We start from the raw sequence: 11035 nt of genomic DNA on the forward strand, positions 1-11035 counted from the left end.
GTACTAGGGAGGTGGGGTCTTAGATTCTAGAAGCTGGCCTTTCGATTGGATGGGCTAAATATATTACGAGCTAGGTTTTAATGCAATTTAATAGCTTTAGGATAGATCAAAATGATGTATTTGAGATAAATGATATTTTTTTCGGAATAAAAATCATTATTCTTGGGACAATACCCCAGTGTTTGATTGTATTATAAATAAATTCACGACAGTAACGGTGGGAAGCTCTCCGCAATTGGAACCCCCCATTGATTATAACACACAAGGATCCTTGGGTGTAAGAGAGTCAGACTCTTGGTAATACTCTCCGAGAAAACTAGAGCCCGAAACATTAACCTCAGCGTTGGATCGCTGACTCGCTCCTAGACTCTCGGGGGTTTGCATAGCAGGACTTCTCTGAAAGGGTTTTGTTCGGACAGAATCGGGTATGGTGGCCTGATTGGTTTTAAGCATGCCTCTTCCGTCTGCTTTACCAACCTCTCTACCCATCATCGAAGCCCTATTAAGGGTCGACTGCTTCAACAAACTCTGCTTACTACCGTAAAACAGGCCATTTCCTCGCAGTGCCGGTAGGGCCGCTACACAATCAAGCGACTCAGGCTGCATCGGAGCCCCACCTCCTAAGAAGCTTCCAGGTTCGTAAGATAGAAACGATGGTCCGGAAGGTTGGTGGCTCCGGAAGGCATATTTTGTATCTCCGTTCTGATACTCCCTCTCGTTATCCAACTTTTGCTTAACCAAGTCATTGGGCGAGTTACCCGCTGGAGAATGCACTACAAAGCCCAGCTTCTCTTCGTAGTCGCGGTATGAATGAAACCCGTAAATCACATTGATCGCCCTTTCACTCAAATCCCTAGTCTCGGGGAAGACAAAGGCGTAGAAAAAGCAGCTGAGAAGAGAAAGAATCCCAAAGATGAAGAAGATGTTGTAGCTCAAGTACCTCAAAAACCACGGAGAACCAAGCAAAATACCCCCGTGGCAGAGCCAGGATACCCCCATGCTGAAACTCACTCCCTTGGCCCTCGCTTTAGTAGGCATAATCTCATTCGTAAAGAGCCATGAGGCACACGAAACGGTGGCTGAGAATACCACCATTAAAAACACCCAAAGCGCTATGGCAGCGGAGGCCATCTGGCCCCTAAGCGACAATGGAAGCATGCGGTAAGGCGATCTGGGTTCGTCCACGGTGCCGTAAATAATCATGATACCTCCCATACAGATGTGACAAAGACCCATGGCAAAAGTCCCAAACACAAGTACATTTTTACGCCTGCAACTATCGAGAAAGAGCACTGGTAAAACTGTGAACAAAGCGTTCGCCATGAACTGGAAGCCAACCACCGCCGTGTGGTAGTCTTCCTCTACCCCGCATGCGATACAGAGGGTGAGAATGTAATACACCATCATGGTGTTCCCGGAAATCTGTGCCAAAACCTGTGAAAACACGGCAAGGGCAGTGTAATGGCGTAAGCGCTTGCGAAACAAATCGTGGTAGTGAAACTTTTTCTTTTCATTGTTAACCATGGTATCGAGGATTCTCTCCAATTCCCCAACCCCCTGGGTGCTGGATATCGCCTTTAACGTCTGCGTTGACGCGGAAGTTGATTGGGGGAACACGGTTTGTTTCCTTGGAGGGTTAGATCTCTCAGCCTGTTCCCGCATTTTCTCCGCCACTTTTGTGGCAGCGATCCATTTCGAGTTGTTTGCAAGCCATTTGGGAGATTCTGGAAGGCAAAAGCCCGTAAACAAGAGGAGCACTCCCGGTACCATCTCCACCCCCCACCCTAACTGAAACGATAAATCGCCGGGGATGTAAGAGCAGAAGTAGCCAGTAAGAAGCATCAGAAATACACCCCAGTTGGTGGATCCCTGGATAAGCGCAAGGATGCGTCCTCTTTTACGGACGGGGACGGTGTCACAGACATAACATGAGAAGCTGGAGGAGACCATCCCTACCGCTATTCCTTTCAACGCTCTGGATCCAATTAGCATGTAGTTGTCGGTTTCAATAATGGAAAGGACGCCTAGATAGGTTAGTAACAGGTCGATAAGCCACGCTCTGATACATACTTCCTGCCACCCAGAATAAACAAAGGAGCTCCAGGGTCCAGATAAACCCGACAAAGTCGTACACATGGCCCCCAAGCAAGCAACCCACTAGTAAGAGTTAGTTCTGCCTATTTCATATATTCAGATTATACTTACAGAACGCGCCAACGGGACCTGCTGCCGTTACGAGCATTTGCCCTTCACTGTCAAGGGAACCATTAAAGTCTCTAGATTGTTTGAGATGAAGAAACGCGGTTAGAGACGACATCTCCAACCCCTGGAGCATGCCCCCAAAGGTTAAGATTAGTGTGATCACTCCAAGGCTGTATGTTTTAGGAAATGCCATGGATTTACGAATACTGGTTAACACAACTGGCCGAAAGAATTCCTCCAGTTGAGATATTGACGATTCTCTGAATTTTGCTCATCCCTTTTTGAAATGCAATGAGGAACCACAAAAGGGGAGCTGCGCGTGCATGCGTGGTGTATGCGAGTAATGACGATATATATTTAATTTTCTAAAAACATAAATAGGTGCTAGATGACTGATGGGTGTCATTATTCGAATGGAGAATGTCCAATAGCAGCTCATTCAACATTCACTGGGGATAATATACAAAGGAAGCGGGAACTTGCTCAAGCCTTAACATCTCTGACACCAACGTTGGAGGATCTGAAGATGGCATCACCCTCAGAGTAGCCTCTCCCCAAGCCGAAACCGGCACCGACCCAAACTGGGAAGGCTCTTCTCTTGAATAACAAGACGGAGGCCAAAACACCGGCACCGACTCCCAACCCGGTCTTAACCAAGGTGTTGGACAAAACAATGTCCCACTTGTCGTTCAACAAGTTAGCGGATGGGGTAGGGGTGACTTGCTTTTGTTGTTCAGACATTGTAAATTCTGGCAGAGTTAGTAAGACAATGGTTGCAAAGAGATGAACGCTCGAGAGATTGCTCGGATGTTTCAATTGGATTACCGTCTTCACAAACTTTTTTGACAACGAACATATGATATATTCGATCTGAAAAGAAGGAGGCACTCTGGGAAACCATTTCTATCGCCGTGTTTCAGTGAGAAACGCCGAGTTTCACGTCCCGGAAATGCGATATTGAGTTGATGCGGTCGGGTATTTCTCTCCAATTCAAGGCGATTTCAGAGGTTGAGTATCTCAATCTCACAACGAGTGTAGTACATACAAAAATGGGTGGTTGGGGTAAGGAGGCTCTTGGCTAACACTTGATGCTTACCCGAGTTTTAATGCGTACTCACTCATTTTTCAATCGAGTAATTGGATGGTGTGTGCTGCATAACGCTCACGGCTTCCGCGGCACAAGCATTGTGTTAATGTGCAGGATGGACACTTCTCCGGGGTAAGTTGAGGAGCTGTTGGTGAGTTGTTTGCATCGATTCACATAGTCGCACGCTAGACGAGTCTTTTACTGTATCTCCATAAAAGTTCTAAATCCGACCCCCTACACATATTTTTAACCTCATACGATTTTACGAGCTGTCAGAGTTATAATCGCCCGATTAATGAATAACCAATCTATTCTAGTTTTTAGTTGGCAACCCCCATTTCGGTCAAGAACGCAGCAGAGTTAGGGGCTCTGCCCAATAACTCCACCAAGTTGTCCATCTCGTCCCGGGAGCCACCTCTGCGCAAGATCGTATCTCTGTATCTGATCCCATTGGCCACGTTCATCGGATCCGCCTTGAACAAGGTGTAGTAAATGTCTGCCGCAAACACCTCAGAGTACAAGTAGCCGTAGTAGCCCGAGGCGTAGCCCCCACCTCCGATGTGGTTGAAGGAACCGTAGCCCTTGCTGACCGTATCACCGTTCTCGAAAAGCGAAATCTCCTCTCTCATGTCGTTCCACAAGGCATCCAAGTCCAAGGCAGTAGCCTCTTCGGCACTCTTGACGGTGTGCAACGTCATGTCAAACAAGGCAAAGTGCAACTGCCTCAAGCCAGCCAAGCCGCCGTTGACGTGCTTGGTCTTGATCAAGGACGCGACCAAATCGTCCGTGATGGGCTCTCCCGTCACGTAGTGCGCGGATAAGGACTTTAACTCGCTTGGCGACCACGTCCAGTACTCCAACATCTGCGATGGCGCCTCCACAAAGTCCCACGAGACACCCGTGCCGTGGAAGCGGGAGTGCTGGGTCTTGCCCATTAAGTCGTGGATCGCGTGGCCGACCTCGTGCAACAAGGTGTTTACTTCGCTGTGCTTGAGCAATGCTGGCTTATCCTTGGTGGGCTTGGAGAAGTTGCAGAGAACCACGGTCACAGGGTAGTTGGCGCTGCCATCTGCCTTGGTGTAGCCCGGAACGATGGAGATGTTGCAGGCGTGGCCATACTTGCCGTCTCTTGGGTGCATGTCGAAGTAAACCCAACCCACGAACTCAGGCTCCGCGTTGTCTAACTTCCAGACGGAAAACTGGATCACGTCCTCGTGCCACACAGATCGGTTCTCGTCCACCTGAATGAACTTCAAGTTAAACAAGGTTTCATAGAGATGCAAGATCTTAGGCACTACCGACTGAATAGGAAAGTACTCGGAGATCTTCTGGTCGTCAATCAGGTACTGCTGCTCGATCATCAAGTTTGAGTAGTACGAATGGTCCCAAATGTAGTAATGGGTCGATTCCGGCAAGCCACGTGCCTTGAGATGCGCGTTCTTCAACTTCAACAACTCCGCAATTTCCGCCTCCCCGCCGCTCTTCAACTTGCCCTTCAAGTCGCCCAAGAAGCTCAACACGTTTTCCTTGGTCTTGGCCATCCGTTCCTCCAACACATAGTCGGAAAAGGTTTCGTAGCCTAGCTTCTGCGCCAACTCCGCTCTCACCGCGATGATCTCCGCAAGGAGCTTTTCGTTGGCTGGAAGCTTGTTCTGGTTCCCGAGGAAGGCCCGCTTTCTGGTCTCCTCGGACGTGGCGTACTTCAACACCGGAAGCACATCCGGGTACTTGTAGGTCATCTTGACCTTATCGCCCTCGGCGGGGAACCCGTCCACAACGTCCGCTGGGACACCGTCCAACTCCGCACGCGTGAACAACAAGAACCCCAACTCCTCGTTACAGTTCTTGTTGAACAGGAGCGTCAAGTTGCTGTATTTCTTCTTCAAGTCCTTTACTTCCTTCCGGGCCGCCTCTGGAAGCGACAACCCGTCGCGCTTGTAAGTCGTCATGACCTTCTTCAACAAGCGCTTGCTTTCATCGTCCAACTTCGCCTGGAACGCTGCATTTGCGTTCAACTTTTCCCAAACCCGGTACACGTCGATTCTGGAAGATGCCTCAATGCCTGCTTGCTGCAACTTCTCCTCCGCCTGTGTGGAGGCGTCGCGGATGGCCTTGTCGGTGGACACTTGCTGGTAGAACGTGATGATAGACTCTGGGCCACGCTCCTCGTTCTCGGCCTTGACAAACGGCGCAAACACGTTCTCGAAAGTAGGCTCGGTGATAGCGGCAATGGTGTCGTACAACTGGGTGTTGGCAGCGATGAGCTGGTCGGCTTCCGCGAGGATCTGCTCGGCGGTGTGGTTCCACACCGGTGGCGCCTGTGGGGGAGCTGGGAAGGACATGGTTTGTTTGGTGAGGAATTGGATGAGAAGGGCAATTGAGGCGACAAATAGCGATATATATAGCATTGAGATGTGTAGGTGGCGAAAGAGGTTGGCAACGTGGGGAAATGCGCTTACGTAATTTACAGTGGAGAATTAGAGCCACACGGGTGTGCGGGCTGGCAATGCCGTATTACGAGGAGGCGAGTTTTTTTTTTACGACAGGCAAGGGAATTATATGAAAGATAAAGGGGTGAAGGGGTCTATAGAAGCTTGAAGTGTGTAATCCAGGTTCTAGGATGGAAAAGTGTGGAGTATTCTGTAAGGGTGAGGGGGGCTATGGAAGCCTAGACCCTTGGAGCGGAATGGTGTATTGATTCTGGGTGAGGTGTTGATCATGGGTAATTCTTGAAGATATAGCTAGAGATCGGCCAGATCTTATTTATTTAAAAACTATGAGTGGTAACACATAATAGGTGTATTCAGAGATCTACCAGATCAACTAGATCCTTGATATTTTCAGGAGTTGCTCGCATGGTCTAGTGGTATGACGTCTCATTCACTCTGAGAAGGTCAAGGGTTCGATCCCCTTTGTGATCACTCATTTTTTTTCTAGCGCGCCGTACGCACCAATACGTTCCATCTAGTTATATACGCCGCCGTTATATCTAGTAGCGATGCAACATCGGAGTACTCTAATACGACACAGAAATGTCTATCAAATCCCTAGTCACTATTGATGCACTTCAAAATTATCATCTACCAAGGGCAGGTGTGGATCCACGCGTATGCACTTTTACTGGTCCAGAAGTAGCTGATGGGGCATTAAGGCGTTTAAAGCTTTAGATAAGTACATGTGCAATTCAGGTTAAGATTCCTACCCACATACATGCACTTATAAACGTAGCTTTATAAACGTAGCTTTGTAAAACCTCCTGGATCTCTGGCCATGCATGTCTCATAAATGCAAGCATGTCTCATACATGGCATCACTGTCAACCCCACAAGTCGAACCTCATCCATGTCTCCACACCTTAGTACCCCTTGCTTCTACTAACGCACACACCCCCACGAATGTTTCATGTTCTGCCAGGTGTCGCATAAACATCAGCCACCCCTTGAATCCTACAGGAACAAAATAGTAGACAATGGCCCGCAACAGCTGATAATGCTGGCAAGGCCAAGTCTAGAGGGTATTTAGTCCTTGGATGTTTGGTGGTGGCATAATCCAAGGTTCCAGTCACCTTAACCACAAAGTGTGATCCCGTATGTCTGTCTTGACTTGCACCTTTCTGTTGAAAATTACTGGTGAATGCGACTGACGGCCTAATCTATGTAGACTTAGCCTTCGGAATAGATGAGACGGAAAGCACCAGCTAACCATTCGCTTTATTTTAACGCAATTATCGTGAGTTGAAAGTTACACTTGGATAGGAATTAATACAAGTGCTGTAATTACTATCGGTTCGGATTTCCTTGAAGACATTGGCTAGACCAGGCATTTACCTCCAATAACTGTGGTTGCGTACCGTTTCCCTCTACCAGATTAAGTAATCGTCTTATCATCAGGCCGTGCTGGAGTAGCCACTTCGTCTTATGAGGTACTCTGCCCATTTCTATGTTTATCATGCTTAGATTCGTCTGGATTGTCTATGGTTTAGATTCGTCCGGATAGTCTATGGTTTAGATATACCCCCGTACCGCTTAAATACACTCTTAACATTTAAACACTGCATTGCTCACGCGACCAAAGATCTACGCGAGTCAATCTCTGGCTTTCGTGCCTACGGCCGTAGACAAGACCTCGTGCGTACGCAAGTCTTGCTGGATAATAAATGTATCTGGCCTTGCATATATCACAGAAAAAATCCTACATACCAAAGTTTACGAACAGCAAATCCTTCCAGTAAAGATTCAACGTGTCTTCCTTCTAAGATAAATTGCCATTCCGTTATATCCGCTTAATCGTATCCCCAAAATAACCGCGCTGGGTACGTTTCAATGTACCCTAACCGTGCCAGCCTACATCTGTACGCGGAAGACAAATAGGGCGCTGGTCCGAAGGTTTCATATGTTTCAACAGGTACAACAGCCACTTGTCTAATAGCTAGCCTCACCGGGTCAACATTTGATCCGATGGCAGGTCTTTGATCCAAGTGCTAACGACGCGCAGCTGAGCTGAGATGCCTGGCAAACTGTCGAAGCTACGGAACGCAAGGCTTGAAGGTCCCGAAAACAATCATGAATAACAGGTTGGCGGTCCTAACAAACCAGCAAATACGAACTGGTGCGAAAGGCTTATGCAGGCTGAACAAAAGAGACTCTGGATCCAACCCGTTGTCAACTGCTATGCCATTTTGTTTGCTGCAGATTTTATCTCAGCCCAGTGCCGGAAATCGTAGAGGGCTCATCAACCCAACCATCTGAGTTTTGTAGCAAAGATGCGCTAGTTGAGCTTACCACCCACGACAAATCAGCACGTACAATAACATAGGCCGTATCTCAGACTGGATGACCACCTATAATATCGCGTGGGTCCTCCGCTGGCAACGGCATCAAGTGGTCCGGTATGAATTAAGGATAAGGTTCCCTTCTCTGATGTTCCATGCAGAGCTACCCTCCGGGTAAACTGTGCACAAAGCCAATATTGTGCTTACCTAATCAATTCTTACGTGCATGCGACGGTGCACCCCGGCCGGTAAAAACCCATGAACGGTTTACATACATCGGTTTAGACTGCAGGATACACCACTGCTCTGCAGCAAGGACGATCAAGGGCCAAATCCGAGATTCTCGCCACACCGCAAAATACAACATATGCACGACCATAGTCCTGAAAAGGAGAAAAAAATGACCGTACGGGAGTTTGCATAAACACTCCTAGTTTTTTTGTTTTTTATTACCGATGCAGCTCCCAATGTCATACGCTGGGGTGAAGTGGCGAATCGCTCTTTCACGTGCATGTCTGCACCCACCAGATCTATCGGTGCCCCTATGTACGGTGCCTAAACGACCTGTGCAGTGAATGGTCCCATAAGTGTGTTAATTATGTACAGTATAGTGCATCTGGCCGGTGGGGGCTGAAGAGAGTCTCGGCCCATAGGGAGTGCAGCGGGTTTAACGAGGGAGGAAAGTTACGCATGTGCACGAAGGCATAGAGGGCTAGGAGAATAGTATCACGGGCCTCCGGCACCTTGCATGCTCGTGCTTTCTCTCGTTTCGCCAACCCGAAAAAGAAATGTACGTGCAGCAGAGCGAATGGTTCTGCAGATTCGCATTGTGCGTAGGAGAAGTGTAGTATGGCACTGCAGGAGGTGAAAAATCTTGCCTGCAAGTATTTTGTATGGTATCTGCAAACTAGGCCGTCAACCGAGTGGGCTACTGTAAAACGTAGAAGATGGATAGGTTTTGCCAATTCTAATTTGGCTTCGCAATCACCCCTAAAATATCCCATCAGCCACACCACTCTTGTTCCTCTTTGCTACGTCCATCAATCTTGACCACCAGTCTTGAACGCTGAAGCTTGCTCATATCTCTGTCTATACCCCTTTCTTTCTATAACCTCATCCCCTTTACACCCCACTCTTTACGCCCACCCTTTACGCCCACCCTTTACACTTGCCCTTTACATCCCATCTCCCCTAGCCCTCATTATGTCTCTTAAAGAAAAGTTGCGCACAAAGTTTACCCGCACAAAGTCGCTCTTGAAAATGGGTGATGACGAGCCGTCACTCCTCATGCGCAAGCTCTCCACATCATCGTCATCGCTCGAGTCCGAAACGGCCTCCATGTCGCCATCCGAGGACTACGACGACGACCTAGATCCAGACTGTCCACCCCGTTTGCGCAACGGGTCTCTCTCCTTCATAGCCATGCCCTCGCCCTTGTCGGCGCAAACCATTCGCGAGGTGGAGGAGGAGTACGTCAAAAGACACACCCGCGACAGCTCCACTGCCTCTAGCTCCGGCTTGTCGTGCATCCCAGAAGACGTCAGCGCCTCTGAGAGTAATTACCACCAGGAGCTCTCCCAAAAGCTTTCCCAGCAGCTCCACAACACATATCTCGCCGAAAGCGCCATGGACCCAATTGACGAACGCAACACATCCACTCCTACGATACAGTCCCGCTCACCCTCGCCCTTGAACCGATCACACTCGCCCCACGACTCGTCGTTCGATACCACCTTGACAATTCAGGGCGAATCCGAGAGCCAGGACCTTCCCGAAGACCCCCACTATTTCTCCAACAAGCAGCAGCACGGCCAGGAGGCGTATGCAAATCTTTCCAGCGATGACTTGCTTCCCCCTATTCCGATGTGCCCCCCCTCCACGGAAGAGGAGCTTTCACCGACCATCTTGCCAAATCCGTTGTTCAAGAGACCGCTCTCCACGCCACCCTGTGCGCCGTCGATGTTTGGCAACGATGAGTGTGTGTCGCCCATCACTCCACCATCCTTCCACAACCGTGCCAGCTACGGCTCGGGCAATTCCACCTCCACCACGCTATCTTCGAGTAATTCCGAGTTGAACCTTCTGCAAGTGCCGAATATGAGTCTCATGCTGGCGCCAAATATGGGTCTCATGCTGGCGCCAAATATGAGTCCGAATAGCAGCACCAGCAGTGCCACCCTCCCCATGCTTCACGAGGCGTCTTCGGCCACGAAGGCTGATAACCACGACTACGCAGACGCCATGGCCAGCACCATCTTGGAAAAGGTCAGCCGTAGCGCCAGCGTCTCCGTCCACCAATCGCAGGTATCGGTGGACAATTTCCATGACGACCGCAAGAGCTACGACCACGACACGTATCACGGTGATATCGTTGCCATCCAGGATACCAATACCGACAACTGGGTGATTTAGGTACTATCAGTTTGTGGTACAACTGCCAGATCTGATGTGCAAGCTCAAGCCCGGATGAATTCGCTAACTCCACTCGGATTAATTCGCTTCAGCTCGAGGTATTTGCTTAGCCGAGTTCACAGCTGAATGGATTATGCATCCTACAGACAAGCCCCACCGTAAGTTAGTCTCCCAAGTCAAGTGAGATGGCTTTAAACGGTTGATTGTATGCGTAAATCGATGATTGGCATTTATACAAATGTAGTTGAGAGCTAAAATAGGGAATGGTATTGTTCTACGGTCCTTTTGAAGAGGGTTCAATCTTAGACCTGGATATTAAAATATACAATTGGGTCGTATAGATAACCATTAGTTTAGCCATATGACCTTAAAATATCCCTTCTGCAAGTCACAAGCGACGTAGAGGCTATCGGCAGCCTCAACTCCTGGAGTCAATGCATCTTGTACTATCAATCTAGGCCAAATAGGCGACTCAATTGGACTAGCACATGCTTCTTCGGACTTTTTTTCCGTAATTCGGCTCATTCGCAATATATCTTTTTTTCTCAAAACTGGTTTGCCAC

The 11035-nt window shown here is 48.7% G+C and overlaps 8 protein-coding genes and 1 non-coding gene across 9 annotated transcripts; 4 read left to right on the forward strand and 5 right to left on the reverse strand.

The window, feature by feature from the left end:
- Nucleotides 1-142: 142 nt before the first annotated feature.
- On the reverse strand, nucleotides 143-2404 carry BABINDRAFT_175719 (uncharacterized protein). The gene is made up of 3 exons (XM_019130997.1): nucleotides 2206-2404; nucleotides 2071-2157; nucleotides 143-2024 (listed from the first exon to the last, which is right to left on the reverse strand). The coding sequence occupies exons 1-3, from the start codon at nucleotides 2393-2395 to the stop codon at nucleotides 253-255; spliced, it is 2049 nt and encodes a 682-aa protein (XP_018985639.1). The 5' UTR covers nucleotides 2396-2404; the 3' UTR covers nucleotides 143-252.
- A 133-nt stretch (nucleotides 2405-2537) lies between these two features.
- On the reverse strand, nucleotides 2538-3124 carry BABINDRAFT_161268 (uncharacterized protein). Its single transcript, XM_019128725.1, has one exon. It carries the CDS (start codon nucleotides 2941-2943, stop codon nucleotides 2686-2688), a length of 258 nt encoding a protein of 85 aa, XP_018985640.1. The 5' UTR covers nucleotides 2944-3124; the 3' UTR covers nucleotides 2538-2685.
- Nucleotides 3125-3525: 401 nt separating this feature from the next.
- Nucleotides 3526-6045, reverse strand: BABINDRAFT_161269 (M3 family metallopeptidase). The gene has a single exon (XM_019128726.1). The coding sequence runs from the start codon at nucleotides 5629-5631 to the stop codon at nucleotides 3610-3612; it is 2022 nt and encodes a 673-aa protein (XP_018985641.1). The 5' UTR covers nucleotides 5632-6045; the 3' UTR covers nucleotides 3526-3609.
- Nucleotides 6046-6138: 93 nt separating this feature from the next.
- Nucleotides 6139-6210, forward strand: BABINDRAFT_t176. Its single transcript has one exon. It is a non-coding gene; the product is annotated as a tRNA-Val (tRNA).
- A 475-nt stretch (nucleotides 6211-6685) lies between these two features.
- Nucleotides 6686-7252, reverse strand: BABINDRAFT_161270 (uncharacterized protein). Its single transcript, XM_019128727.1, has one exon. The coding sequence runs from the start codon at nucleotides 7222-7224 to the stop codon at nucleotides 7069-7071; it is 156 nt and encodes a 51-aa protein (XP_018985642.1). The 5' UTR covers nucleotides 7225-7252; the 3' UTR covers nucleotides 6686-7068.
- Nucleotides 7253-7577: 325 nt separating this feature from the next.
- BABINDRAFT_161272 (uncharacterized protein) lies at nucleotides 7578-8138 on the forward strand. The gene has a single exon (XM_019128728.1). It carries the CDS (start codon nucleotides 7852-7854, stop codon nucleotides 8035-8037), a length of 186 nt encoding a protein of 61 aa, XP_018985643.1. The 5' UTR covers nucleotides 7578-7851; the 3' UTR covers nucleotides 8038-8138.
- Nucleotides 8127-8512, forward strand: BABINDRAFT_131779 (uncharacterized protein). The gene has a single exon (XM_019127051.1). The coding sequence runs from the start codon at nucleotides 8216-8218 to the stop codon at nucleotides 8462-8464; it is 249 nt and encodes an 82-aa protein (XP_018985644.1). The 5' UTR covers nucleotides 8127-8215; the 3' UTR covers nucleotides 8465-8512.
- A 1-nt stretch (nucleotide 8513) lies between these two features.
- BABINDRAFT_131780 (uncharacterized protein) lies at nucleotides 8514-9164 on the reverse strand. Its single transcript, XM_019127052.1, has one exon. The coding sequence runs from the start codon at nucleotides 9062-9064 to the stop codon at nucleotides 8657-8659; it is 408 nt and encodes a 135-aa protein (XP_018985645.1). The 5' UTR covers nucleotides 9065-9164; the 3' UTR covers nucleotides 8514-8656.
- Nucleotides 9012-10941, forward strand: BABINDRAFT_161273 (uncharacterized protein). The gene has a single exon (XM_019128729.1). The coding sequence runs from the start codon at nucleotides 9264-9266 to the stop codon at nucleotides 10470-10472; it is 1209 nt and encodes a 402-aa protein (XP_018985646.1). The 5' UTR covers nucleotides 9012-9263; the 3' UTR covers nucleotides 10473-10941.
- The last annotated feature ends 94 nt before the right edge of the window (nucleotides 10942-11035 follow it).

Source organism: Babjeviella inositovora (genome assembly GCF_001661335.1).
Source record: "Babjeviella inositovora NRRL Y-12698 unplaced genomic scaffold BABINscaffold_5, whole genome shotgun sequence".
NCBI classification, from domain to species: domain Eukaryota; kingdom Fungi; phylum Ascomycota; class Pichiomycetes; order Serinales; genus Babjeviella; species Babjeviella inositovora.

Excerpts from the sequence above, each read along its gene's own strand:
- BABINDRAFT_161273 (XM_019128729.1), top strand. The coding sequence starts at position 9,264 with ATGTCTCTTAAAGAAAAGTTGCGCACAAAGTTTACCCGCACAAAGTCG.
- BABINDRAFT_161268 (XM_019128725.1), bottom strand. The coding sequence starts at position 2,943 with ATGTCTGAACAACAAAAGCAAGTCACCCCTACCCCATCCGCTAACTTG.
- BABINDRAFT_161272 (XM_019128728.1), top strand. The coding sequence starts at position 7,852 with ATGAATAACAGGTTGGCGGTCCTAACAAACCAGCAAATACGAACTGGT.
- BABINDRAFT_131779 (XM_019127051.1), top strand. The coding sequence starts at position 8,216 with ATGCAGAGCTACCCTCCGGGTAAACTGTGCACAAAGCCAATATTGTGC.
- BABINDRAFT_131780 (XM_019127052.1), bottom strand. The coding sequence starts at position 9,064 with ATGGGATATTTTAGGGGTGATTGCGAAGCCAAATTAGAATTGGCAAAA.
- BABINDRAFT_161270 (XM_019128727.1), bottom strand. The coding sequence starts at position 7,224 with ATGGGCAGAGTACCTCATAAGACGAAGTGGCTACTCCAGCACGGCCTG.
- BABINDRAFT_161269 (XM_019128726.1), bottom strand. The coding sequence starts at position 5,631 with ATGTCCTTCCCAGCTCCCCCACAGGCGCCACCGGTGTGGAACCACACC.
- BABINDRAFT_175719 (XM_019130997.1), bottom strand. The coding sequence starts at position 2,395 with ATGGCATTTCCTAAAACATACAGCCTTGGAGTGATCACACTAATCTTA. Across the intron at positions 2,158-2,205 it reads AGGTCCCGTTGGCGCGTTCT|TGGGTTGCTTGCTTGGGGGC; the intron begins GTAAGTATAATC and ends AACTCTTACTAG. Across the intron at positions 2,025-2,070 it reads TTTATTCTGGGTGGCAGGAA|GCGTCCTTTCCATTATTGAA; the intron begins GTATGTATCAGA and ends TAACCTATCTAG.